Source organism: Sitophilus oryzae, unplaced genomic scaffold (genome assembly GCF_002938485.1).
Source record: "Sitophilus oryzae breed Bouriz unplaced genomic scaffold, Soryzae_2.0 scaffold_1081_pilon_pilon, whole genome shotgun sequence".
NCBI classification, from domain to species: Eukaryota; Metazoa; Arthropoda; class Insecta; order Coleoptera; family Curculionidae; genus Sitophilus; species Sitophilus oryzae.
Window position 1 is genome coordinate 1539172 of NW_022145706.1, and position 27953 is coordinate 1567124.

Genomic DNA, 27953 nt, shown 5'->3' on the forward strand with positions numbered 1-27953 from the left:
TCCGAATATCTTAATTCCCATTAAGTTCTTACAACCCTCTCTGTTGATTCTAACAATAAAATTAAGACCCATCCACCCCTCTCAATGCAACCCTTTTGTTTTCAGCCTCACTGCTCCAGTTGATTGATTCAAAAACCTCGCAAAATCCCGATACATCCTCTTTAAGAAACGAAATTGGTACGAAAACATAAATCCATCATGGTACGCCAATGATTCAACACCCATGAAACGTTTATTCTACCTTATACCAGTCTACCTTTACTACCTATGCTGGTATTTATACACATTCAACATTATCAACGAAAATAATTGAGTATTTGAAGAATATTTCTGGTTTTTGCTGGATTATTTGAACATTTTGGTGAAGCCCGATAAAAAACGGTATTGTTTACATGGAAAACAGGTGAAAAATTTGGTCTGTAACTTCGTTATTCCTCGAGGAGAGTTTGTGTAGTTTCCCGAGCGTGCGCTAGAGGCAGGACGGTCGTTTGTAACGGTCGCCGCAGCGTTTCTGTTGAATTTTTGCCGCGCATTCTACGACCGCTCGCTGTTACGTAGAGGTCTTTGAAAGATCGGCCGGTGGAAACCCGCTTTTCGCGAAGTTTTCCGCAGATTTTCCGTTGAAAAGAAAAACTCTTGAAGGAAACTTGACGTTAGTGCACGCGCAAACTTGATTCTCAGCGCGTGTTTTGTTAGTGTCATCATCACCAAATGATTTGAATTGGATTATTTTTGTTTTTCTTGGATTGAGTGTGTTTATATTGTGTGTTTACCAGGATTGTGTGAGACCATGACATAAAGGATTAACCTGATGAGGATTTTTAAGTGAATTTAGTGAGTTTTGTTTGGATTTGAACGACGAAAAAATACTTCGAGTGAAAAAAAACTGGTTTCAGCGGAAGGAGTATGGAGCGAAGAATGGATTTTGAACTGCGGTGGTTTCTGGTCTCCATATTTTTATCAGGTAGGTTTAAAAAGATTTTTAAAATAATAATCAAGAAACGCTGATGTTTGTTATTATGCGTGAGAGACTAAATAAACATTACATGCAGTTAGCGCTTGTGAATGAAAGAGCGTTAATGGTGAGCGGCAGTTGGAAAAAAGGTGTTTAATTGTGCTAATTTTATTGATAATGATATTTAATTTAAAACATGTAATAGTGAAATGGTTTTTTTTATTGAAATCTATATCGATACTAATTAATAATATATGTTGGGGTAATATGGTTTATGATTTTTTGTAATAAAATATATTGCTTGATTCAAAAATATTTCTTTACTGTGATAAATACCTTCATTATGTAGTTAGGTACTTGCTCGTTATACAGGGTGCTACAAATTCGAGGTACGAACATTAGTAACTCGGTAACCGTAATAGATACGAACATGGTTAAATTGGAGCAAAGTTGCGCTTTGGGATGTTCACCAAGATGCCATCAAAAAAGTTTTAAAAATTTCAAGGATTGCTGAGTTTTTTGGAAAAAAACGGATATTTTTGAAAATTAATTTTATTTTTTCCTGTCGATACTTTTTAGAAAATCAAAAAACTAATTGCACATTCTCATAGCCACTTTATTAGGGCTATCTGATAGTATTTTTAGATTTTCAAATCGGCTGAGAATTTCTGAGATACAGAGGCCAACTTAATTTTTTTAAATAAAAACTTGCATTTTCTATTTCAGATTTTGAAAGAACTCGGTCTCCTGAGTACAATGATATGCCACACTTAATATTTTTTTTGTTTTGGAAATTTGGATACAATATTTAAACTAATTTCAAGCTCGGCTCTGCTTTTTTTTAATATATACAGAAACAGAGTCGACTTGAAATTTTATTAAATTATAATTAAATAATTTTGTTGCCGTTAAGGTACCCAAAACAAAAAAAGTATAAAGTGTGGCATATCGTTGTACTCAGGAGACCGAGTTCTTTCAAAACCTGAAATAAAAAATGCAGGTCCGTATTTAAAAAAATTAAATTGTCCTCTGTTTCTCACAAATTATCAGCTAATCTGAAAATCTAAAAATACTATCAGATAGCCCTAATAAAGTGGCTATGAGAATGTGTAATTAGTTTTTTGATTTTCTAAAAAGTAACGACAGGAAAAAATAAAATTAGTTTTCAGAAAAATCCGTTTTTTTTCCAAAAAACTCAGCAATCCTTGAATTTTTAAAAACTTTTTTACACAAACCAGTTTATAATATATTTAATATATTATGACTAATTTGTTCATATCCAGAAAAAAAATTCCAGTTTCCGAAACTTAGCAACAAAAATATATCCGGAACACAAAATGTAAATTTTTGTAAAGTGCATATTTAGGATTAAAACATATATGTCAAAATAAGCAAAATTTATCGAAAAAATTGTAAAAGGGAACTTTTGGTGGTACAACAGCAAAATCAAACACTAACCCACAACAATACACCAAAACACTTCATTTTTGCACTAAACGCGCGTTTCGATAACCATGTTAGCATCATCAGGAGATGATTAAAAGCTATAGTTAAAGTTTTTAATCATCACATTAATCAATAAAAATATTGAGCTATAAATCAATCTTATCTTATAATAGGAGATAATAAAAGAAGTCGCTGGTTACACAGGAAGGAACCTTAGGTATATAGTTTTTTTTTTAGTTTAGTATATCTCTTTTGGCTGTTGAAAGAAAATATGTTGGTTGAAACAAAATCTTAAAACATTGCTGCACTTACTATTAATATAATGTCAATTTTTAGACTTGAGGATGAAGAAGGTTTAAATTGATAAAATAAGCCTAATGACTTTTTGCATAAAACAGGCATTTTGAGCTAGTAGTGTATTTTGAGCTTTGAAGTGTAGTCTATTAAGGCGTGCTTCCATTGGCGAAGTTTAGCGGTGCTATTATACAGAGTAAGTGTTAAATAAGTACAAATATATTTAGGGATAGTAAAGTTCGACCCCAGAAACACGATTATGAGGTTTCTTTTTGCGAGATCTACCAGCCCCGAAAATATTTGCACTTATTAAGACTCATCATATTTGGGCCTTAATATCTAAAAAACATTAATAATCGTATTAATGAAATAATTAAAAAATAAATTTTAGGAATTTTATACTTAAAAGAACTTAAAAGAATCTTAAGAGATTTATTAATTTTAGAAATATTGCTTCACGACATTATTTATTGATACAAAATAAATAAACGATAAAAATATTTTAATTCTGAATAATTCAATCACAATTCTGCACTATTACATTTTATCCAGGTATGAATGAAGGCTTTGTATTCATACCTACATGCATTTAAAATGTTTATTTTTATTTACAATACAAACCGAGCAATTACATGCACTATTGATTTAAAACACAGGAAAAGTGCTTATGCTCGGCCGCTTGTATAAACGCTATGTAGATATTATATGCAATTATTATGCAGTTAGTTTTTACTTAGAGTATACCGCAATACCTCAGATAAATAAATCATTAAATATGGATGAATATCAAAAATTTAATCAAGCTTTTTATTGCGTAGTCAGAATTGATTTCAAATTCAATAGAAAAAATTTGAGGTTATATCATTAATTTTTCTAGAGTTATGGACTGTTCAACCAACGTTCACTGTTACGTCATGATTATTTGTTAAATATGAGTTTTAGGGTGTGTCTGAGATCAGTTCATATTGTTTAGAAAATTTTAAGTACGTTCCTTATTATTGATTGGGGGAGTTCCGTTTTTTTTCGGCATTTATTCATTTTTTCTTAAACTCTTTATCAGTTACGATCCCTTTAATTCCAATCCTTTGGACGTTGAAATTCCTGTTTCTAAAACCATCAACAACTCTTGTATTTTACATAAGAATATTACACCTTTGCGTTGTACTGACTTCATACACAGCGTCCACGGGCAAGTGTTTTCTTCCACCATCTCTTTCTCGAGAAAAATAGTTTATAAGCTTAGAATTTGAATTTTTTTTACAGCAGCCTTTGAATAAGAAGACTAAGGAAGGAGCATAATGTATTCATGCATGGTGGGCGGAAAAAGGACTCTAGGGTGGGGATCCTTGACAGTTCTGTTTGACGATTCATTTGACACATTTGAATTTGATTTGAAATTTTGTGGACTTGTCAGTCTTTATGGAGCTTATTTTATGTTATTTATTATTTATTCTACTACTGATAGTTGTATAAAGGTAGTAAATCTAGATGGAAATTGTGGCAGAACTTAAATTAACAGTGACACTATCGCGATTTATCGAAAAAGACTCTAAAATAGTTGGTTGTGTAGCGTGCGGTAGATCTCGGCAAAAATTAATAAGAGTGAAATAATTAAATAAATTAAATAAGTGAAATAATGGAACAACTTTTCGCTAGTAAGTGACTATAAAATATACATACATGTAGTAAACCGATCATTTATGAAATTCACTTAAATTAACTAATTATATATTTTTTCTTGCATTTTTGCTTTTATTTACTACTTGTCAAAGATTAGATGTCAAAGAATTTAGATACGTCAATTTGACTTACCTGCTTCAGTAGCGTATCGGATGTTTACGGTTATAAATAATTATTATAACTTATCTATTTTTATTAGAATTTTATATTTTTATAACAATTTTAATAACTACCAACATTCATTCACAACGTAAAGTAAAAAAAAATTATTGAGTTTACCCCACGTCTACCCTACATCATAGTTTTACATTTTTTAAATAAAATAGAACGGCACTGATAAACCGGAATTTAAGTCGGCCATATTTGAGGCCCATCGCGGTGGATCTAAGATTTTTGATATGCTCCTTCCTTAGTCTTCTTATTCAAAGACAGCAACAATCAAATTTTAATTTTGACATTTATCGATGCCCGTCAATAAAATTACAACCCCAAATCTAATGACAATGACAGTCACTAAAGTGAATATATGCAGTAATTTACGAAATGCCGTAATGACGTCACCAATGTCTTTCATCTGGTTGGCAAGTTATTGAGAAAGTTCGACAATATATGACGTCACGTTGAACGATGGCTGAACATTCTATATGTATATGTACTAGCGGTACTTTATTTGAAATAATATTGATAAAATTATTAAAAAATTAAAAAAATCTTGGGATTTATCGAAGAGTAAAATCAGCTGAAGCTTCTGAATTAAAATTTAACAGAAAAAATCTAAATTTATATCAATAAAATCGTTTTTTATTTCCATAGTTGTATATTTTATCAAATTATAATTAACTAGCGATATAATTTGTATAAAATATCGCAGTGACAATTGCAATTAAAATTGCAAAAAATCTTAGTATTTATTGGAGAGTAAAATCAGCTAAATGCTTTTTGGACCGTATTGTCATTAAGCTAATTTAAATTTATACAATTTAAATAATAATTGCATTTTTTTCTGAAATTAATTGGAATTGCTAACGGGCTTCAACGGTGCATACTGTTATTGTAAGAAACAATAACAATAAGCAACTAAAGCATAATTTTGAAATGATTTAAATATAATGGATCTAGAAGTACGGTACATGAGCTTAGACTTAATGTTTCTTAGAATGGAATATTCATACTTTTACTTTTTGCAGAAAATTTAATATTACATCACTTTTAATTAAATTTTCCACGTTATTTGTAAGTCTTTGACTTGTAAAATGTAGATAATAATCACCGCGACCTTTCAGATCTATTGTGTGTCCCCCTTTCTTGAGTTTTAGTGAGTTATAACTCATCAGACAGTCTCAGGGCTTTGACAAAAGCCAGTATCTGGGACGGTTTCACAGAAGTTAGTACTCCATCCAAGTTTTAACTTCGTGGCACGAATCGTTGTCGTCTCGGCGCACTCAGTGATGAGATGTTCTGGTGTTTCCCCATTTTCCCTACAGAATCTTCATTCGCCATTGTTTCTTAGTTTCAAACTACTGAGGTGTTCGTTGAGGAGACAGTATCCTGTTAAAAATCCCGTGACAATCCGAAGATTGTTCTTAATTAAATCAAGGAAAATTTCACACCTCTACTTTTCAACCAATAACATGCTTTAATGTTGACTAGTTACCATGGCAACTGAAAAAATTTCCGCAAATTTTTTTTTGAGGCGCCACGAAACTTTAGTGGAAATTTTTTGACAGTTGAAAAGGTAAACATAAGATCTACAATCATAATGTGAATGAACTACAATGTCTATATATTGAAATATTACCCATTTGAGTTTTAACATTTGATGTAACTAATTAAAAATATAATAATATTTGTTAATATTATTAACAAATTGAAATTATTTTAAAATGTCATGTTGGATTAATATTTTTTTTTTCAAATTTAGGTGTGAAATTTTCTTACCGAATACCACGCAAGCTTAAATTATTCCTGGAAATTTTCTTTCGGGCACGAATATTTTAGGAAAATTATCCCTCGTCTTCGACTCGGGATAATTTTCAAAATATTCGTGCCCTCAAAAAAATTTCCGAAAATAATTTAAGCTCTTGTGATATTATAAGTGAAAATCTTTTTAAAATTTCTACGAGTGTCTTAGACCGTTGGAGGATTCCAGGTTACAGATGGTGTCTTGTAGATTCTTGAGTTTTGCTTTAAGTTGGGAAGCAGTGGGGAAGAACCACTTGGGAAGCAGAACGGTTCTGGTCCAGTTAGTGGAGTAGTCTTTGATTTAGTAGACCTCTGATTGGTGTATTAAATGTGCTTTTAATTTCATTTTTTTTTGTTAGCTTTTTTCAAATAATGATTATACCAATAACAGAAGAATAAGTTAACATGAAAAGTGTGCCGAATACCATAATATTTAAGTGCTGAATGTAACTCGACCCAAAGATAAAAGTCAAATGGAGCTAAAAAGAATAATAAAATTCTCCAAATGCAATTTGAAGAATTTTATTATAAGAATTGTTTTTTATAAAGCTACCTAAAATCTCCAAAAAAATTGGCATTGTGTAATGTAATTATAAGAAATACTTTTTATCCTTATCAAAGACCATGATCATAATTTGCATAAAAAATATTTTTCCAGTTGTCACTGGATTTATAAGAAAATTTTAACCGTTTTTGTATTTTTATTCGTATAAAAGCGTGGGGTAAACAGTCTGAAAGGTACATTCAAGATGTCTATTTATTACATTATCAGTGTCAATAACATTTTATCAATGCAGATGTATTTTAGAAGATTTCGGTTATATAACGTTTAAGATAACTTTTTAAATGTCACGGGCCTTGTTAAGATTACATTCAACGATGTTTTCGTGAAGAAATATTGTTTTATAGAAAAATATGCCTCTATTTGATCTATTCAGCGATTTGAATGCAAGGCTAATAAGGAATAAGCCTATAAGGAAGAAACTACTGAGAATACAGAATAATGTTGCATGTATTTAAATTTATATGCACTTAAAATAATATCTTTTTTCTACGAAATCTTTTTAAGAAAATAAATTTAAAATAAGTTAAAATAATATTTTTTGTTAGGTTGAAGTCAAAATCAGTGGAATAAATTAGTAGTTTCAATTAGCGTAGAAGTTTGTTCCTCTTATTTCTAAGTAAGCATACAGAACGTTAAAATTAGTAGCAGTACTTTTCAATCAGTAGATAAATTTAACTAATTTTTAACTTTTTCTACGAATTATAATTGAAAATGCTAATGCGCATTTGCGAGTAATGTCATTTTGGCCTTTGATTATCATCTGTTAAGAAAAACTGTAGTTAGAAATAAAAATATTATTGTTTTATAAGCTAATTATTCGGCTTTCCATATATATGGTTACAACTGGCTATCGTAAGCTGGTGCTAGGATATTCTATTAATTTTAACTGGATTTTTTTAACATTGAGAATAATCGTAAACTCTTAAGTATAAACTATAATTGAATTAATTAATTTTTTCCATAGCAACTGTTAAAATTGCTTTATATCTATCAAAAATAGTGGATAAAATAGTACTTTAACCGCAAGAGTAGATTAAATGATACTTTAACAGCGAGAATAGGTTAAAAACTTTATTTCTACTCGCACGTTTTTTAATTGCTTCCATTTTGAAAATTTTTGTGTTTTTTTTCATAAGTTATTCGGGATTTAAATGGAAGTAGTTTGGATATGGCGTTTGTCGCCTCAGCCTGAATATCTGTTGGTAATTTACTTATTTCGTTTTGAGCCATTTCTGGCTCCAATTCAATCAGCAATCGACACGAAAGAGAATTAAAGAATATTGACTCAAACCTGACAACTAAAGAGACAGATTTATTTATTTGTCAAATTACATAGAAACAAAGGCCAGCCCAGCACAATATTTTTTCTACTCGAAATAAATTTCTGGAAATAATATTTTCTGAATATTTTTTAAAACGTAACTCGCTATGGAAAAAAATATTATTTTATACAAGACGACAAACTTGCATTATCGTCTCCCGAAATTAATTCACTCGCGATTTCATTGCTCGTGAATTAATCTTTTCGATCGATGATAAAAAACCATTTTATCGTCTTGTATAAAAAATAACTATTACTCCACTAATTTCGAGATTTTGAATGAAGCTTATGACGGTGTAACGTTTTTAGTTCGTTACATGCCTCCAAACCATCACCGGATTCCCTATCGCCGGATAATTTATTTGACGCGCTTGGCGTAATTTTGACGTTCTCTAGTCCACAACCCTGTTATCGTTTGACTGCTCTGTGGAGGCGCTGTCGACATCGCTTCAATTTTTCGCTCTCTGCGCTGTGGACTCACTTTTGCTTTTGCCGCTTTGCGGTCACCTTCAGAGCCCTGCTTAGAGAAATTGCAATTATTTAAATCTTGCTGTATAATTTGAATCAGCTGCTATTTCGAAGCTTCTCAAGGTAAAGATGAGATGATATCTTTATTAAATTCGTTATTATTATTGAATATTTTTAGGGTAGAGTTTTGGATGTCCCAACTTAACTTGTGTTTGTATTTTGCTGGCACGTTGGCGTTCCTTTTCTTTTGTCCTCCAGAATGTTACATGGAGGAAAGGACAGTTTCTTTGTTTATTATTGAGCCCTCGGAAGTAATTCGAGGTAGGTTTATTGTGTTTATTACACCTTGGTAGGTTTTAAACACGAGTTTCGTATTTTTAGGGTCCTATGGTTGGATGCCCTATGTACGGATGTCCTGTGGACGAGTGTCCCATGTAGGGATGGTTTATCTTATATATAGAGTGCCCCAGCGTGGATGTAGCTTGAGCCCCATGCTGCTTCTTTCCCATTTCTAAGCCTAGTCAATAGTTACGGCTGTATTGATTCATGGTGTCCTCGTTCTGGCCCCTTTTGTTGTATTGGCTAACAGGATAGCCGAGAGACAGTACAGAGATGCGAGCCCACCTCACGCTGTTACTGTTTGAAGCATGATTGCATAAAGAACAGCTAACTGTAGATTTGAGTTCTAGTTTTCAGTCGATTTTCAGTCTTAACATAATAACGTACATTTTAAATAATATCGTACAAACTATGTTTAGTGGTTAGATTATTAAGAACATTTATGTCGATTTAGTAGTTACAATATGATTTAGATCTTAGGTTTCAGTACATTACGTCTTGTAATAGTATTACTTTCTATAGATATTATTATTGCGCTATATTAATAGATGAATAACCATATATATATATATATATATATATTCTAGAATCTACAGGTTGCAACATCTCAGATTTAACATCGCATAAAATTCAACAAATTAAATAAAGTAATGCTACCTTTCATATATTTTCTATAATTTTACACGCATTGTATTTTTCCATAGTCTTTTCATAGAACATATTTAATATTATTTACATACATTGCTTTACTCGACATATAGCCACTATAATAATTATTAAAATTGTACAATGCTATTTACCATCAGCATACATCATGAATGAATATAGTCACTAGTTTTAAGTAATAAACAACTGTGTTTTCTTTCTCTCTTCATGCCTGGCGCCCAATATTTGTATTTTCGATTTATTATTGTTAGTTAGTTTCTTTCCAGTGAAATACCTTATCCACGACTGCTCTACCAACGAAAAGCTGCCGTTTGCAATGTTTAAAAAAACGCTATAACGGTATATACTTTATATAACTTTCTGTAGTCGTGGTGATTAGGAAACCAGAGATTAATAACGATAGATTTTGCGGCATCACTTATTTTCTTATACATATAAAAAAACTCCTTTTACAGTCAAGATTTAATTGAAAAATAAACATCGTTAGAGGAAATCGTAGCTGGTCCACAGCTGCCTGGATAATGCTCTTCAATAATAGTGGTTTGTTGTTTTTTAATTAAGGACTTTTCAAATGACAGTGGCTAAGGGAAAAGAGCGGGAATAAAAAGTACAGGAAGCCAGTCTCGGATTCCAGATTGATTATTAATTTTGTCGGAGAACTGCGGTTTTTTTAAACTTTCGGATTTGGATTTTCTCGTCTGACTCAGATAAACACATAAATTTAGCTTAGTCATTTTAGTTTTTACTATTAATCATATAAATATTGAACAAATGGAATATTTAATTGGATATCTAATTAAAAGAAATATTTTAATGTTTAATGTTTATCAGTACTAAAAATATTGTTGAATTCAGTTGAAGTTGGAACCTGTGTTATAAGAGCAAAATATAACATTTATACAGTACAATTAAAAGTGAGTAGTTTTATTCATGCTGCTGATGCTGATATGGTATACAGGGTGGGCCTCTGAAAACTTACAATGGCTATAATTTGCAAACCAAAAAAGATATCAAAAATATAAAAAATACCGTTTCTATAATATCGAGGGGGAATACATATGACGGATTTTTTGAACCACCCCGACCTACGCCTTAGGAGGCACCCCTACTCACTTGAAAATTTTAAATGGCAACACCCCACTTGTGGCGTCTTTTTGGAAATCTCATGAAAAATGCTAAATGATGATCATAAAGTTTTTAGGGTGAAATTGAAAAACTACCCTTACACGAACAATTAGGTGGACATTAATGAAAAAGGTGATTTTTTCAGCATAAGTTACAAATTGGCATCCAGCTAAATGACGCCAATGAAGTTTTTTTCAAACCACCCCAACCCACCCCTAGGTGGCACCCCCTCACTTGTAATCTCAAGATAGCGATACCCCACTTGTGACACTTCTTTGGAAAGCTAATTGAAATTGCTAAACGATGGTCATACAGACTTCAACTTAATTACTGGTTAGTGACAAGAAATGTAGGTGTGACAATTTAAAAATTTAAAATGATAATTTATTTTAATAATTGCTCAAAATGACAGCCGTTTTGTTCCATACAAAAATACAAAGGATTTTCAAATTCTTCTCTAACTTTTTGGAAAGTCTCTCTGGGAATATTTCGACATGGCTTCAGTTCTCCTCTGCCGCAATTCTTGCAACGAACCTGGTTTTGTCTTGGAGACTATGGATTTAGTGTAACCCCACAAGGAAAAGTCTAAAGGAGTGAGATCAGGTGACCTTGGCGGCCACTCGATTAGACCCCTTCTGCCAATCCATTACCTTGGATAATATTTATCCAACCACCGCCTTGTGACAATAGAATAATGCGAAGGGGCTCCATCTTGCTGAAAGTGTATGAGGTCTTCATTAAGAGTTATAATAAATTTCTTTGTACCAGCTTTTTTTCTCGCAATGGTTCATGGATACAAAAATAATTCATTCTATTGATTTTGACACGTTTTGACATTTTTGTTTTATTTTTAGACTCGCGCTTTCCAAATAGGTGTCACAAGTGGGGTATCGCTATCTTGAGGTTAGAAGTGAAGGGGTGGCACCTAGGGGTGGGTCGGGGTAGTTTGAAAAAAAACTCATTTAGCTGGGTCCCAATTTGTAACTTATGCTGAAAAAATCACTTTTCTCATAACCATCTAATTTTTCGTGTAAGGGGTAGTTTTTCAATTTCACCCTAAAAACTTTATGATCATCGTTTAGCATTTTTCATGGGCTTTCCAAAAAGGTACCACAAGTGGGGTGTTGCCACTTAAGATTTTCAAGTAGTGGTGCCGCCTTAGGGATAGGTCGGGGTGGTTCAAAATATATCTCATATGTATTCGCCCTCGATATTATAGAAACGGTATTTTTATTTTTTTGATATCTTTTTTGGTTTAGAAATTATAGCCATTGTAAGTTTTCAGTGGCCCACCCTGTATATTATAACCAAACGCCTATCTAGTGTTGAAAGTAAAGTGTATGGTTGTGATGAACTAGCGTTTTATTTTGTTGTAAATTGTTACTGACACAAATAAGTACTTTAAAATATGAGACTCACAGCGTAAAAATATATTTCACTAAATTAAATTTTAATACAATTAGCTTATGAGCACATATGAAAGAAACTCAATCATATTCAAATCTAGAATGCCATTTTATCTAAAGAGGAAGGTTGAATAAGCAGAGAATGATGATTATGATGATAATAATTAGCTTGAGAAATAATTAAATATATATTATTTTTATTTATAAAGACATATTATTTCATACATTCTAATCAATTATAATTAAACTAATTGGACATTTCTTTTGCAAATAAGTATCAGTTAATTATTATCTCGCTGATAGTGATGTAATGTAATAATTCTGTTAACCATTTTAAAAGTTGACCAAATGTACATTATATTTTTTAATATCTTTGTTTCTTTTTAAATCGGTGGACATACATCCAAAAATATCTATTGAAATGTCAATTATTTATTTTTTTATTTTAGTTGTAAGTTAATTAATTTTTGTTGAAGCAATAATGAATTACGAGATTTTTACATTTACAAAACATATATCTTTTTAAGACGAGCTTTTTTTGATAGTGATAATCTCAGAAAATTTTGCAAAGAACACTCCAAAAATTACCTCCAAAACACCAAGAATATAAAGAGTACCTACTTTGTATCAAATATTATAATTGGTAAAGAATCCTTTTATATTAACTGTGAAATATAATATATCTCTTTTAATAAAAAAAAATGTAAAACCCTTATTGCATTACCATGGCTATCAATATGATATGCAAGTATCGTTGTAAGAAAAGGTACAAAAGAGAATACTAAAAATAGCAATTATAGCACACTAAAGATCCAGAAACTGTAATTCTTGGAAGTCAGCTAATCCAAGAACTGACGCATCTTAAAGAAATCGATAATAGTACCTGGGAATTTTTGCTACAGGTAGATAACCTCATAAAACTGAGATACTTTTTAAGTCAAATAAGTTTTGCCAGAAAATTTTGGGTACCTAAGTGATTACAAAACTGAAAAATGTTATACTAGTAAAAAACCATCAACATATTCTATAACTTCGTAGGTTCTCTCTCATCTTGATTAAACTAAATCTATAAGAAAAAACTAATAACCTTCAAAAATGGCAACTCAAGTTGATTAGAACTAACCTGAATAGAGGTAAAACGAAACAAGATATATAGTAACTTTTCTAACAAGAAAACAATGTTATCTTGTTTACCTCACTGTGTGTTCAAAAGAAGAATAAAGATCTTATTACTTCTTTGTTTATTCTTAACAATGCGGGTACCTAAACAAATAATAAAACATTATACCTAGACACAGTTACGTAATATTTACCAGAACGCTCCTATAACAGACTTTTTTTATATGAAACCTCAAGAATTCTTTCCTACAACCATCACGAATCACGGTACATTTTCTCTAGTTGTTCCCTGAATCGTTCAATACACATTTGTTCACGGTTTCCTTTTTTCTCTGTTTATTATTATGATTATTTTAAGTATTCCGCATCTGCCGATGGAAAAACTGGTCCCGCGTTCTCAATCTATTTACTTTAGAAGAAATTGCCGTCGTAAAGTCGATTTAGGTTTATAATGGACGCCGAAGAATATCGTTTTATCGATTTACGACAGCAGCAATAAAACAAAATGGCTTTTATCTCTCTTTATTATTATTTCGTTTTAGTAATTTGGAATTGATAGCTTTTAAAACATGTTGTTGTTTTCAAAAGTTTTGAAAATAGTAAAGCAATAAAATTTAATATTAACAAATTCCAATTGGTGTTCATCTCCTCTTTTTTACTACTAAGGTTAATCTGTATGGGACCTAAAGTATTGTAATTTAAGAAGAGATATTAAAACTTCAAATAACTTAGCCACAAATTGTCTAAAAAAAACTCAAAATCGGTCCGCTGTGTATATACATACATGGCCAAAATTATTGCATATTATATCGTTTAAAAATATACAGAAAGGAATTTAAAGAATCTTTTTTTTATACATAGCTTTGATAATCTGTAACAAACATTTTTTTTTTGTTGAAATGCATATGGTAAACAATGTTTATCGTTCAGACACCACCCCCCCCAATATTATAACTCTTGCACATTTCGATTTGTGGTCTCTTGGGTTTCAGAAGAAACTTTGACAGATTCAGACCATTGTTATGGCCTTAAAATGTCTAGAAACATTATTTCACAGTTTAATAGAGTCAGAATAATAACACTGTCTCAACAGGGCTACCGGCAAATTGCAATAGCTGAAATTGTAGGAGTTAACCAAAGCGATGTTCCGCGAATATTAAAAAAAATCAGGGAGACAAACGAGGTTACAGACCGGCCTGGAAGATGCAGAAAGAGAGTTACTACTGCTGTGCAAGACCGTCAAATATCCCTAATTGCACGACGCAATCCCCTGCTTTCTAGTGCTGCTATTAAAAATGAGTTAGCTCGCCTTCAAGGAGTAAATGTTTCAAGAAAGACCATAGCAAGAAGACTCCATGACAGAGGATTACATTTAAGGAGACCTCTACGTATTCCGAACCTTAATTTACAGCACAAAATTATGCGACTACAATGGGCTGAGGAGATGAGAGCAAATCGACCTAATTAGAATTTCGTCATGTTTAGTGATGAAACAAGAATATGCCTAGTATCAGACTCGCCACGAACTTTGGTCTGGAGAACATCTGGAAAACGAGCTTGCTTGAATGCAGCTCAACCCCGTGTCCCGTTTCAAGGGGGAAGCATTATGGTATGGGCAGGTATAATGCACGGAGCTCGAACTTCTCTTATTTTTATTGATGGCACAATGACAGGTGCCTCATATCTTAGAGACGTTTGTGCGTCCTATCTATCCCCTATCTTAGAGCCTATTGTGCGTCCATTTCAAGATGCTCCTCCCCATCGCACTTTACCGGTTCGCGAATTTTGTGAGGAAGAGGATATAAGGGGGGGGGGGTTGGTTTGGTTACAGTTAAAGCCCTGAGACTGTATGATGAGTTATAACTCGTTATAACTCAAGAAAGGGGAACACACAATAGATCTATAAGGTAGCGGTGATTAACTCCCCTCCTAAACATTCTACATTCTACAAGGGGGGAGGGGGAACTGTGGTGGCCACCGATGTCTCCAGATATGAATGTGATCGAGCATGCTTGGGACATGCTAAAACGCCATACTGCGAAAAGGAATGATCCCCCTCGTACCTTAAATGAATTGAAAATTGCTGCGCGCGAAACATGGGAAGCCATTCCTCAACATTTTCTGGACAACTCAATTGAGAGCATGCCACGCCCCGTCGTCTCACAGCTTGAGGCTCGAGGAAGCAATACAGACTATTAGTTGTGAGAAATAATTAAAATTATTGTTTTCAATATTTTCTGTTTAAAATGAAATTTGTTTTTGTTGATTTTTACTCATTATGAAATAAAATTTTAATAACAGCCTAGTTGCACTTAAATTTTTAATTTTATATTAGTTAGTCGTGTAGTAAGCCAATATGTCCAAAAATATAAAAAGAATCATATTAGGTCCAAAATAAAATAAAAATATCGTTATATGCAATAATTTTGGCCATGTGTAGAGATACTACTTTGAGTAGTATCTATATCCATGGCCATTTTTTACTTATTAATGACCAATATCTAAAAAATTAATTCTAGTAATAATATATACTTTATTCTAAACATTTGGTACAAAAAACTAATAGTTTTTGAAACCTGTTCTTTTCCAAGACACGGATATTTTTTCCATCAAAGCGAATAATAAATGTAAGTAGTTCGCCGTCGTCAAACGAAGAGGCAACAAAAGTTACCTGATATTTTATTTATTTAGGGTAAACTTATCTTTCGAACGTATTATTTTCCGTCATTATTTATTAAAATGTCGAAGTTGTTGTGAACGCAATCGTAAGAACCTTATAGTTGATTGTAGGTTTTGAATTGATATAATATGTATGATACCTATATTTTGATAGCACACTGTTCGATATTATAAGTTATTTAGAAATGAACTTTTTTTTCAATAACAAGAGGCCGTCCTCTACCGGAAACACTTTTCATTGCGGTACCATTTGACCCCCCTTCCCATTTGAAAAAAATTGGGGGATGAAACCCCCGCTTAAAGAGTTGAAGATTTTACAATCATTTTTGGGGCAAAAGTTGTCTCCCTCACAAACAAAATTGACGTTTTTGAATTTTTTGAAAAAAAAATTACCCTGGCCGTTATGCCTTGCGGAACGTTTTCGATGGGCCACCCTGTATATTTGGGACAACTAATACACAGATCGGAATCTCTACTGCCAGAAATCAACAAAAGAATTAAGTTAGCATGGAAGAAACTCAATCATATTCAAATCTAGAATACCACTTTATAGAAGAAAACATTCGACCAATGTGTACTACCAGTCATGACCTATGCATGCGAAATCTGGACATTTAAAACGGATATTATAAGGACACTGCAGGTCGCACAACGCTCAATAGAACGAAATAAATGCCGGGAATAAACAAGAAAGATTGTGAAAGTATAGAGTCGATACGACAAAAGATCCAGGTAATAGATGTCATCCACAGAGTCAAAACCCTCAAATGCCAATGGGTAGGACACCTGGTAAGAAGGACGGACAACAGATGGACCACAGAAATGACAGCATGGTACCCACGAGGAATTAAGAGGCCTAGAAGAAGACCAAACCTGAGATGGGTTATGATTTAGGAAGTTAGCAGTGATAACTTGGGCTCGCATAGCCAACAATAAACAACAATGGGCCCACAATTACAAAAAGAATATCTAAATCTGTGAGGGAGGGTACACCATAATTGGAAATGGTTGAATAACCTGAAAATGATGATGATAATGATTTGGTAAATATACAGAAATTAAAAATAAAACAGCAAGTTTAGTCGTGACCGACTAAGTTAAGAAAAAACTCGAAATTTAAGTGAGGATGCAGTCAATAATCCCCACGTAGGCTAATAAACCTACTTTTTCAATTTGTCAAACTTTCGAGAATTTTATTCCTCTCATCAGGAGAGTTTCTAAAATGTATAAACAAAAGGCATTAACATTTTGCAATTATATAACAAAAAAACAAACCTACGAATGGGTCAGTTAAAAACACAACATCCTCTGCACAATAAGGCCTTAAATACTAACATCATAGGACATTGGATTCAGAAGGAAATTTACTTTATAAAATATTAAAATACATATACATCTAACGACGTTCTTCTGAAAGGAATTAAAAAATGTACATTTTAACAACTATAGTAACACAAAGCTATTAAAAATTAAAAATCTTTAGAGATAAAAACCATTACTTTTCCTTGTACTTCCGTTAACGGCAAACGCTTAACGTTTTTCCTTGATACCCATCCACGCCAACAGATAAATGCATCTAAATTTTTAATGGATAAAAGAACGGGCATTCTGCACCACCGTCGAACTAAATGCAGTCATGCAATTTTAAAAAACGCAGATGCATTAAACGTTGTAATTTCTAGACGATATCTGACCGACCGACTGAGCGGGCCACGAAAAGAGAGAAAAAGCATTTTCCATAAGGACGAGAATGAAAAACCGATAACGAGAAATCAAAAATGAAATATCTCTAGACAAAGCGTATTTTCTTCGACTTTATGGAGAAGCGGCACGCTATTTTTCTTATTTTCAATAGAATTTAATCAAAATTGATGTTATCTATCCATCGGAGGAACGGAGGTGGGGGAGGAGAGACGGAAGGGCCTTGCTAAGTCGAATATAAAAATATTAATGTTCGTTCTGTCGAACGAACTATATAGTTGATAATGTAAATAACTTTAGATGCATATACATAAAATACATTTCTATTCGATTTTGATCGAACTTGTCAATATAAAGGAAAAATTGAAACTTATTAAAAGTCGTTTCCAGTAGATTACTGGATAAATAAAAGAAACAAATTATTAATTAACACTTTTTTTTATTGTGTAACAGACACATTACCTTTTTTTGTTCTAGATGTAATCACTATTTATTACACTTAACTTTTATTAAGATCTTCCAAACGGCCTTGCAAGGAACAGGGCTCCATACAAGGCCAATATTATCAGTCGTTCAATTTAACATTAGAGTTGCAATAATCAAAATACCCGCTTTTACTAAAACTACATAAAAAGCCCTTTCAATTAAACGAAAAATTAAATGCTTAACATATTATAATTTTCTTTAAAAAAACTCAACGAACATTCCTTGATCACATCGTATAACCACAGATTATACAGATTATAAACTTTGATTTTTCTTTATTGCTTTTCGTGGTTCCAATTTTCGGAATCGGGTACTAGTTAGGTTACTAGTTTGCGCACATAGCACGCCCACTTATGACTTCTAAAATTGTGCACAGCGCCTGACCGGTACAGTTATTAGAGAGATATCGGAAAACCGAATAGCGTCATGCAGTATTTACGCGTACCTTATCATGGTTACGATATGCGCGAGTCAATTTTTAACGCAACACCCGCCAATAACGTTACCGCCTGACGTAATTTGCGGATCAATTACACCAAGCGCTATTTCTAAATAACGTTTAAAAATTGCTAAAATGGGCATGTGCGGGTATTTGACAACCGGGGCCGGCCGGCGAGATCTTTTATTTTAGGTTATGTTTGAATTGTTTTGAATTATTACTTTAGTTTTATTAGGTACTTTGATATTTAAGTAGCTGGGATTAGTTTTAATTAAATAAATATGGCCCAAAATATGGATTCCACCTCTTCCAACATTAAAGAACCTGTAAAGAGGCTTATTTCTAAGAGAATTTGTTGCTTGTTGCCCTAAACCCACTGGCAGACGTTGAACAATAAAGCACTGGAAATCAAAACTATAGTAACCTAGTAACTATAGTATAGTAAACAAAACAATTTCAAAGTTTTAAATTCAAAGTTAGGTTAAGTTTAAACAGCGGACGCGACGCGAACAGAATTCTTTGCGATCCGATAACTATAAATGAAGAGAGTTAATACCACCTCACGTAAAGGAAATAACACCTGGCCTTATTAACGTCCATGCATGCTATTCGGTTTAGCGATATCTCTCTATTACGCTGTTTATTGTTATTTTACGCGAGTTTATTTTTGCCCACAGGAAATTTTACTCGTTTGCACATCGTCATAATAAACAATTTTCGTACCACGAATTAGGGACAAGATTTTTATCTGTATACTTATAGGATACCTAATCTGTGGTATAACTAAAAATATATTAATGGAAATTATTATATCTATGACAAATAAGTTGCCAATGCGTTTTAGAATGAAATTACAATCGACAATTGAAGTCTACGAAGCGAGGGACCGCACTAACAAAATAGTGACGCGAGTGACTCGCCACCGCGTCTGTGTCCTTGAGCTTAATGGATCTTAGTGTGAGTGGAAGGAATTTGTCATCACATGACAATAACTATGACTTTTTTATAGTTGGCCTTCAAAGGAGCATGGCCTTCCATGGTCCACCCACCTTATCTAATACTAACTGACCCAGATGACTTCGTACCAGCTAACAGTAAAGTGAACTGAGAGTTATTTTGTCAATCTAGTGGTATATGATAGATAAATCTGTTAGACTTCAAAACAAAAAGAAATAACCATGCTCGGGAATGCTTAGGCGGCGTTTTTTTTTTTGCAATTTTGTGACTCTTCCATTTTCTTTTGGTCACTTAAATCCACATTCTTCTGCATCAATTTTATTTACTACTCTGCTCGGCTACCCTACTTGTACGATCCTGTATAAAAGGCTCATGTTTGGTGGGGGTACTTAAAAGGGTACAAGGTTTCTTCCCTTATGTTGTATTCTGGCGCTCTTGAGTAAATCTGAAAATCCGCGCTTGTGCTCTCCCACTACTAGTCATAGTTGGATAATATAAGTAGGATAACATTAAAAATATATAATTTAATACAGCAGAACATCTAAGAAGATTAAACCTGTGTCCGCTTTGTATTATATTTAAATTTTCATAAGTACTACTCGTAAAACGAATTAAATATTACTTAATATTGTCCAAAGTAATCTGGTTCTAGTGGCGCATAGCGGCACTAAAACCTTCGACCTAAAACATTTAGACGCCATTAGAATTGTAAATTTTTCGAGAGAACGCCAGGCCAGGCCAGCCAACAAACAGCCAGCGAAAACAACAAAATTTAAAACGGCTTTTAATTGAAACTCGGCTAATTTAACGTTTTAGAAAGTCCAGACTAAGGCCGTATGCAAACTGCTTCTTAATTTGTTTTTAATATTAATCTCATTACGTGCAAATGTCAAACGCGTGTGCAAAGTGGCGGAAAATTACTTTCTAGGATTAGAGTATTATATTTGTTGCCAACAAACTTAAGGACATAATGAGTTTTTGTGACTCAAATCAAAAACTTCTAGATCTTTCTGCAAATATAGTTCCTGCATCAGAAAAAATAGTTTAGTGTCTAAAATTAAGGAGCTTGTGTGTTGTATTTTTTCAGGCCATTATTTGCTTTTATTCTTCCTTGAATGTTCCACGTTTTTCTGTATTGTTGTACCAAACCTTCCTCTCATTTTTTCTCTGCGTTAAAGGACTTCCAGCTCTTTGCAAAGTACCCGATGTCGCTGATGTTGGCTTCTGCTGCTTCTTCTATTCCCTCCAAAAAACCTTGCTCTAAAGTTTTAAAGCGTCGGTATTCCAGTGCCGGATAGTGGCACAGCAGGTGTTCTATGGTTTCTTCTTCCTCTTCGCATTCTCTGCAGTAGTCGTCCTTGGAAGTCTCACGAAATGTATCCCCGTGGTCAGTTTCCAGTGAAGACACCGACAATTATGCTTACTAGGTTCTTTTTGTGTCCTAGTAGTTGTTTTATCTTTTTGCTATCTACCACTGGGCACAATTTTCGAGCTGTAGCGTAGTCCTCACGGTGTTGCCACGTGCATTGCTCCTTGGTCTTGATGGTAGCTCCTATATCTTTCTTCAGTGTGTTGATCGTCACAAGTGGTGGGTCATCTGCCACGGCCTCTCCCCTTGCCCCCTCTTTAGCCAGTCTGTCTGCTCCTTGATTGCCCACCACATTGCTGTGGCCTGACATCCAACAGAGAGTAGCCCAGCTTTTACGCAGCCAGGACAGTGCTTCTTGGCAGTCCATCACAATTTTCGATCTCACTTATTGCATGGTGATGCTTCTTAAAGAGCCCAAGCTGTCAGAGTATATCACGATATACAGGGTGGTTTGAACTGTATTCCAGAAACTTCGGCAAACCAAATAGCAAAGTTCGTATAAATGTACGTCCTAAAAAGCTTAGTTTCGGAGATACAGGGTGTAGAAGTTTCATTTTTATTTCGATTTTTATGTAACGTCAATATTTGGATGAAAATTGGTGTCTGGGAGTTTTTTGACATGAGAAACTTGATTTTGATGTCAATATGACTCCTACTTGTAGAGGACTACCTACATATTTTTTAACTGGTTTGAAGAATAATAACTTTTCGTCCGTACCTGTAAAAAACTAATAAGTAAAAAATATAAATTTACGACGTTTTTTACGTAAAAAAAGATCTCTTGGTAAAAATCGCTACGAGTAATGGTTCTTGAGATTTTTGGAACCGAATTTATCAATACCTGTCATCACTGACATAAACTAAACCTCTTGACTAAATAGTTATTAGACTGAAATCATAAATTTGAAATGTTTTTGTGCCAAAAGTTCAACAGAAACTGTTTTAGAGCCAATTTTTTCGAAGAAAATTTTATGATTAATTTAAAAAAATAAAATGTTCCCAAATTTATCATTTCAGTCAAATAAATATCTACTCAATATGCTTATTTTTTTGTCAATAATGACATGTATTGACTATTTCTACTCTAAATATCTTGAGAACGGTTGCTCGTAGCGATTTTTACCAAGAGACATTTTTTACGTAAAAAATCGCGGAAATGTATATTTTTTCACTCAGTAGTTTTATACAGGTGCGTACAAAAAGTTAATACTCTTCATAACAATTAAAACACATGTAGGTGGCGCCCCCTCCAAATAGGAGTCATATTGACATCAAAATCAAATTTCTCGTGTCAAAAAACTTCCAGGCACCAAATTTCATCCAAATATTGACATTACTTCAGAAATTATTTGGAAAAAATCCAAATAAAAATGAAACTTCTATACCCTGTATCTCCGAAACTAAGCATTTTAGGACATACATTTATACGAACTTTTTTATTTACTTTTATCTGCAGAATATGCTGCCAAAGTTTCCGGAATACAGTTCGGACCACCCTGTATATCAGCAATTTTCTCTCGTATACAACTGACGGCTTCCTTTAGGGCGTGAACTTTTGCTTGTAGACCATTACAGCCATCCGTATACTTGTGTCTCCTGAAGTTACGGAAGCATCTTTCTCCCCACCAGAGAATCGGGGGCCCGGTATCATTTTATTCTCCTCCTTTTCTCTTCACCGCGCTTATGCAAATCTCCCCAAACCGAAAACTAAACTCTTAAAAACGTCCCACGCCCGGATACCCCTCGCGGTCGCGTCGCCCAGATCGAAGCAGGCGATGGCGGCCGGCCCCATTGAAATTCCGATACTGTAACTTCTGCCAGGCAAAACCTCCGTGAATTATGCAGGAGCGACCGCGCCACGTTACCGTCACATCGAAAATTTAATTATTTAGTCGGACGCCGTTCTACGTTTCGGGGGGTGTGGGGAGGAGCAGGAGGGGGAAGAGAACAAAAAGGATTCGATTTTCGGAACAGCCAGCGAGAACAGCGAAATCGTTTTACTCGTTTTGATTCGCGACAGTGAGCAAGAACACTTAGGAATCCATTATTCGATGAATAGTTGGTTAATAATCAATTAGTTGATTTTCTGTGTTAAAGAAAACAGTTTTGAAATACACAATACATTCAATTTTGAACTGACAGATTCTACTGTTCGGGGAAGAAACGAATCTAACAATTTAGGGATCATTAAAATCGGTCCAGCCGTTCTTGAGTTGTAAATTGTGTAACTTTCCCCATTTTGAATGGATGCTTGTAAAATTAAACCAGGAATGGGTAGCGAATGGGTAATAAGTGGAGAAAAATACGTCAGAATTTGATGTGTTCACTGATAAAAAAGATAGACTTGAACTAAAGTCGTCATCGTTCTTGAAAAAAAAATTGTGGCAAGAGAATTTATTTTAGCGTAAAAGAAAATATTTTGCCTGAAGAAAAACTCTCTTAACTCAAGAAAACTTGTTCTCTTGAAAAATTCGAAAATTTCTCTTGAATCTATTTTCATTCAACCAAGTGCAAGTTACTTTGTTTTAAGATAATAACAAAAATACGCTAGGAAGTACTTTATTCAAGAAACATGGGCATTTTTCCAATAGCTAAATACTCTTTTGATGAAAAATAATAACGACACGCCAAGACGATGACAAAGGACGGTATATACAATCAGTCAGCAGTCCGATTAGTCTCACGTCGCATTTCATAGGTCGCACATCATAGTACGCACGGGTTTTGTTGCTTGGAATTTTCCACTTGGAATTTTGCATAATTTGTTATTTAAATGCATTTCGTATAATTAGTGATCGTTATTAACATTTTATGATGGACAAATTTTAGGATATATGGATTTTTTAAAGGAGTTTCTGAAAAAATGGAAATTGGAGCATTTATTTGCTATAATTGTAGGTAAGAGACATTTACCTAATGCACCTGTTTAGATAATACATGCGTGACTATAAATAGAATAAGAATATAGGTATCGATTCTTTTATGCAAATAATTACAAAAATTTTAGAATTTCAAGTCGTCGTATTAAAAAATTCAAAATGTGACCAAAGCTTATAATTTTAATAATTTGTTTGCTTTACTTTGATTAATCGTGATGTAACATTTTTTTGTAACTTGTAGAGAGATGAACCACCCCAAAAAAATACCAAGGAATGAAGAAGCAGAAATAACTATCTACTATCGAGGAAAATAATATCACTTTACTTACTAGACTAGGAAAACCTAAATTTATCAGAAAATAATATACCTCGTAATATGCCTGTATATGATGTATAGACTTCTCTTAGATCAAAATAAATTTTAGTTGAGTCAATGATATTCGCTATTGTTTTAAGAAAAGTGTCTCTTTAATCAAGAAATGTCCCTTTTCAATCAACAATTTTTGGATGAATCAAAGAGACTATTGTTCTTGTAGCAAGAACTTCTTACATATTAATTTTGGGTCAAGAGTGAAATACTTTGGACAGATAGATTCTTCTATTCTCTAAAGTAATTTTTTAAAGCTTATGAAAAGATAGTTAATGCTTTGGGTAAAGAAACGTCGTTCTTGGCCCTATTGAAAAGCGCCAATCTTTTGGGTCAAAGTCATATTCATTTCGACTGAGAGATCCTTTTTTTCAGTGTTGACATGCGAAACGATTCTCGATGCATTGTTGGGATGCGTAACCAAAGTAGCAGAAGCACAAACATTACTTACGAGACGTCATTTTGAAACGTCTTTAAATTTTATTTACCGCTGTAGTGAAAATGAATTCACGGTTTAGTAATATTTCCGGCGACAATATCGAGTTGGCAATTCAAAAATAAAATTCTTATAGTCATTCGCTTCATTCTAAGTCATTCAGGAAATAATCTAGCCGTATATCACTCAACCTATTGTATTTAATTGTTTAAACTACCCAAATAATTTTTTGCATGATTTTGCTTTATAGAAAATAGTTTCATGCACAATAATTTTAGAAGAAAAACACTTGTCACTTGTCAAATTCACGAAGATTTTTCTCGCTTGCTCAATTCTTGAAAATATTTCTCTTTTCGAGTCGCACTGATTATTGATGTTAGCTCCTAAATACTTTATTGAAGTCGCTTGTTCGATTGTTTGTCCCTTGACACGCAGGTGTGCATTTATTGGAGTCTTTTAAAAGACCAATAGTTCTTCTAGGTCTTGGAGACATTGAGATGCAGTCCAAACATCTCACTATAGTAGACTACGGCATCTATAATGCTTTGCAGTTCTTGTATATCGTTGGCTAATTCTACAACTTAAATAAATCTAAATTGTAAAATAGTCATATTGAAATCGTGCTATATATTCGAGTCAAATATTTCAAAATAACTAAATGAATATGCTTCACATCCACCGGCAAAACGAAGTCTCTCATTCGCGCTTAATTTTCCAAGCTTTTTAATATGATAGGTCCGTGATGTATACTCCCCGAGCCCGCGGAAACTTTTTCCGCTCGCTAGGTAATTTAAAACATACCATAAATTTTAATGCTGGAACTGTTTAGCTAAGCGCAAATTACTACATAAAATGGCCCTAATGAGTTTGTTTTTACCTCAACGCGATTCGCTAAAAAGAATGTTTATATACGAGCTCGTTTGTTTATCAGGGATGCTAAATATTAAAAGTGTATTAAGTTTGGTCGAATTATGGATAGGAATTAATTTTAGCGTAAAAAAGAATGACGTAAAAGCGTACTATGAAGTCTAATAATACTGTAATTTAAAATTATTACGTAGCATTCTACACAGGTATACAGATAGAGCTGTCCTGAAAGTTTTTAGTACAACAAAATGCATTTCCAAAACGATTCTAAGCTGCAGCTGTGTTGATTTCAATGAGGGTTGCAATATTTGTCCCAAATGTTTTGGTCTGAAACGTAGACCAAACTCTGATTTTGTATTCTTAATAATAAGGGGTCGTCGTAAATCGGAAATACTACAATCTGTAAAGCCAGTTGTGTCCCCTTTCTATGACTGCACCTAGTCTACTCTGTCCCAGTGCCCTGCACCAGCTTGTACAGGTCCTTGATAGGATGGGATCATAGTTTCTCCGGTTCTAGTCTGGCTTTACCTCGATAGAAAGAGTATATTTAGGATTGACTCCATCCAATGGTCTCAGTTACACACCTTCTGGTGGAATGGTAGAATGGTCTCAGTTACTGTGTACTCCTGAATCATCCATGACCATACCATATGAGGTGTTTATTCTCAACCTTTTGTACTAGCGTTTTTTTTACTCCCATCGGCGCTCAAACTTCTTCATTTGCTTTTTTCTTTAATATGGATAGGAATAGTTGAGATTTTAGCGTTAATAGCAGTTGCTTCTAAGCTACAGCAACAGTTTAGTTAATATTCGGTGCCACAGCCCACCATCTATCGTGGCTAGCATGTAGTAAATTAAATATACAGGGTGTCCCAGAAATAAGTGCAAGTATTTTAATGGGTGGTACATCTCGATAAAAGAAATATATTTTCTCTTTATCGTTTTTCAAATAAGTCCAAAATAACGGAGTTATTTTACTTTGAAAATTCCAAAAAAAATATTTTTTGCTAAAGTTTTGAGAACCACTGTTTGAACAAATTTTCTGGATTTTCTTTCTTGTAAATTTAATCTACTACCTATGTCGCCATATTATCAAGAAATTGTTTTTTTAACTAAAAACTAAAAAAAAATTGAATAATATTCTGATTCAATGTTTTTTATTTATTTAGCAGGCAACATTTTTGATAAAAAGTCCAAATACATACCTTTAGCCTTTGTTTTCTTATTAGTGTCTTTTCTTTCACCATCATATAAAGGACTAAAAAAATATTGTTGAAATTATTATTGTGCATGCGGCGTCGCTCAGCTTCAGATAAAATACATTTTTTTACGTTAATATGCATTTTTTGCCTGAAACAAAAACTCAAGTCGCTGCGTATTATAACATGGCGTAGATGCAGTCATATTTTGAAATACGATATTTTCATGCGGCTCTCAGAAACAACGGTGGCTTAATATAAATGTGTCTGGCATATTTACTTTCTTGAAGAAAGAACAAAACAAACTGTACAGTACGTCTGTCCATTGTGTAGCTACGGGGTATCCAAGAGAGGGGAAACGATATTTTCTCGATGTTTTTCGTAAAAAATTAGACGACGTGACCCATCAATAAAAATTCGACAAATTTGCAAGTAGCCAATAAAATGAGTGGGCGGAGCGATTTGCGGTGACGTACTCGTCAAGTCGACGTATAAAATATATTGCTATTTATTTAAATGTTTTTTGTCCGCCTTCCTTTCATAGACACAGATCCAGCAAACGGACTGTAGTACGTTTGTTAGCGAATATATTTGTTAAGGAATAGATTTTTGCTTCTTGCTCCTTCTATGATTTTCTTCAGAGTAGTAGAGGGGTGATAAATAATACGAATTCCTGAGACTGGTATAATTAAAGGCAAAATTCAAAGAAAAAGATCTATTGAAGGACACCAAAACTCTTGGTTAAAGAACCTTAGAAGAACCATCTTCCCATCTTCCCAATATATCCCAACCATGGGATGATCATCATCATGTAGCCATCGTTGTCCACTGCTGAACGTAGGCCTCCTCCATATTTCTCCATGTCTCTCGATTTTGGGCCGTCATCATCCAATTTCCAGCAATCCTCTTTACGTCATCGGTCCAGCGTGTCGGTGGTCTGCCTCTGCTACGTTTATCTGCTCGAGGTCGCCATTCTAACAATCTTCTAGTCCACCTGTCTTTAGATGTTCTCGCCACATGACCTGCCCATCTCCATTTCATTCGAGTTACGTATTCCACTATGTCTTTAATTTTGGTTTTTTGTCTGATAGTGTTATTAGGAATTTTGTCTCTTTTAGTTATTCCGAGCATGGCTCTCTCTGACTTTTTCGTTAATGTTAGAGTTTCCGCTCCATATGTAATTACCGGCAAGACGCATTGTTCATAAACTTTCCTCTTCAAGCATATG

The 27953-nt window shown here is 33.5% G+C and overlaps 1 protein-coding gene across 3 annotated transcripts in view; it reads left to right on the top strand.

The window, feature by feature from the left end:
- Positions 1-290: 290 nt before the first annotated feature.
- The window catches only part of LOC115880561 (hemicentin-1-like), a 478732-nt gene continuing 451069 nt past the window's right edge, over positions 291-27953 (top strand). Inside the window, exon 1 of one of the 3 annotated variants that reach the window (XM_030897824.1) lies at positions 291-964. In XM_030897824.1, coding sequence (XP_030753684.1) covers positions 907-964 — 58 coding nt within the window. In that variant the 5' untranslated portion in view covers positions 291-906. The remainder of the gene's footprint in view (positions 965-27953) is intronic. The other 2 variants (XM_030897802.1, XM_030897795.1) reach the window with 2 other exon arrangements.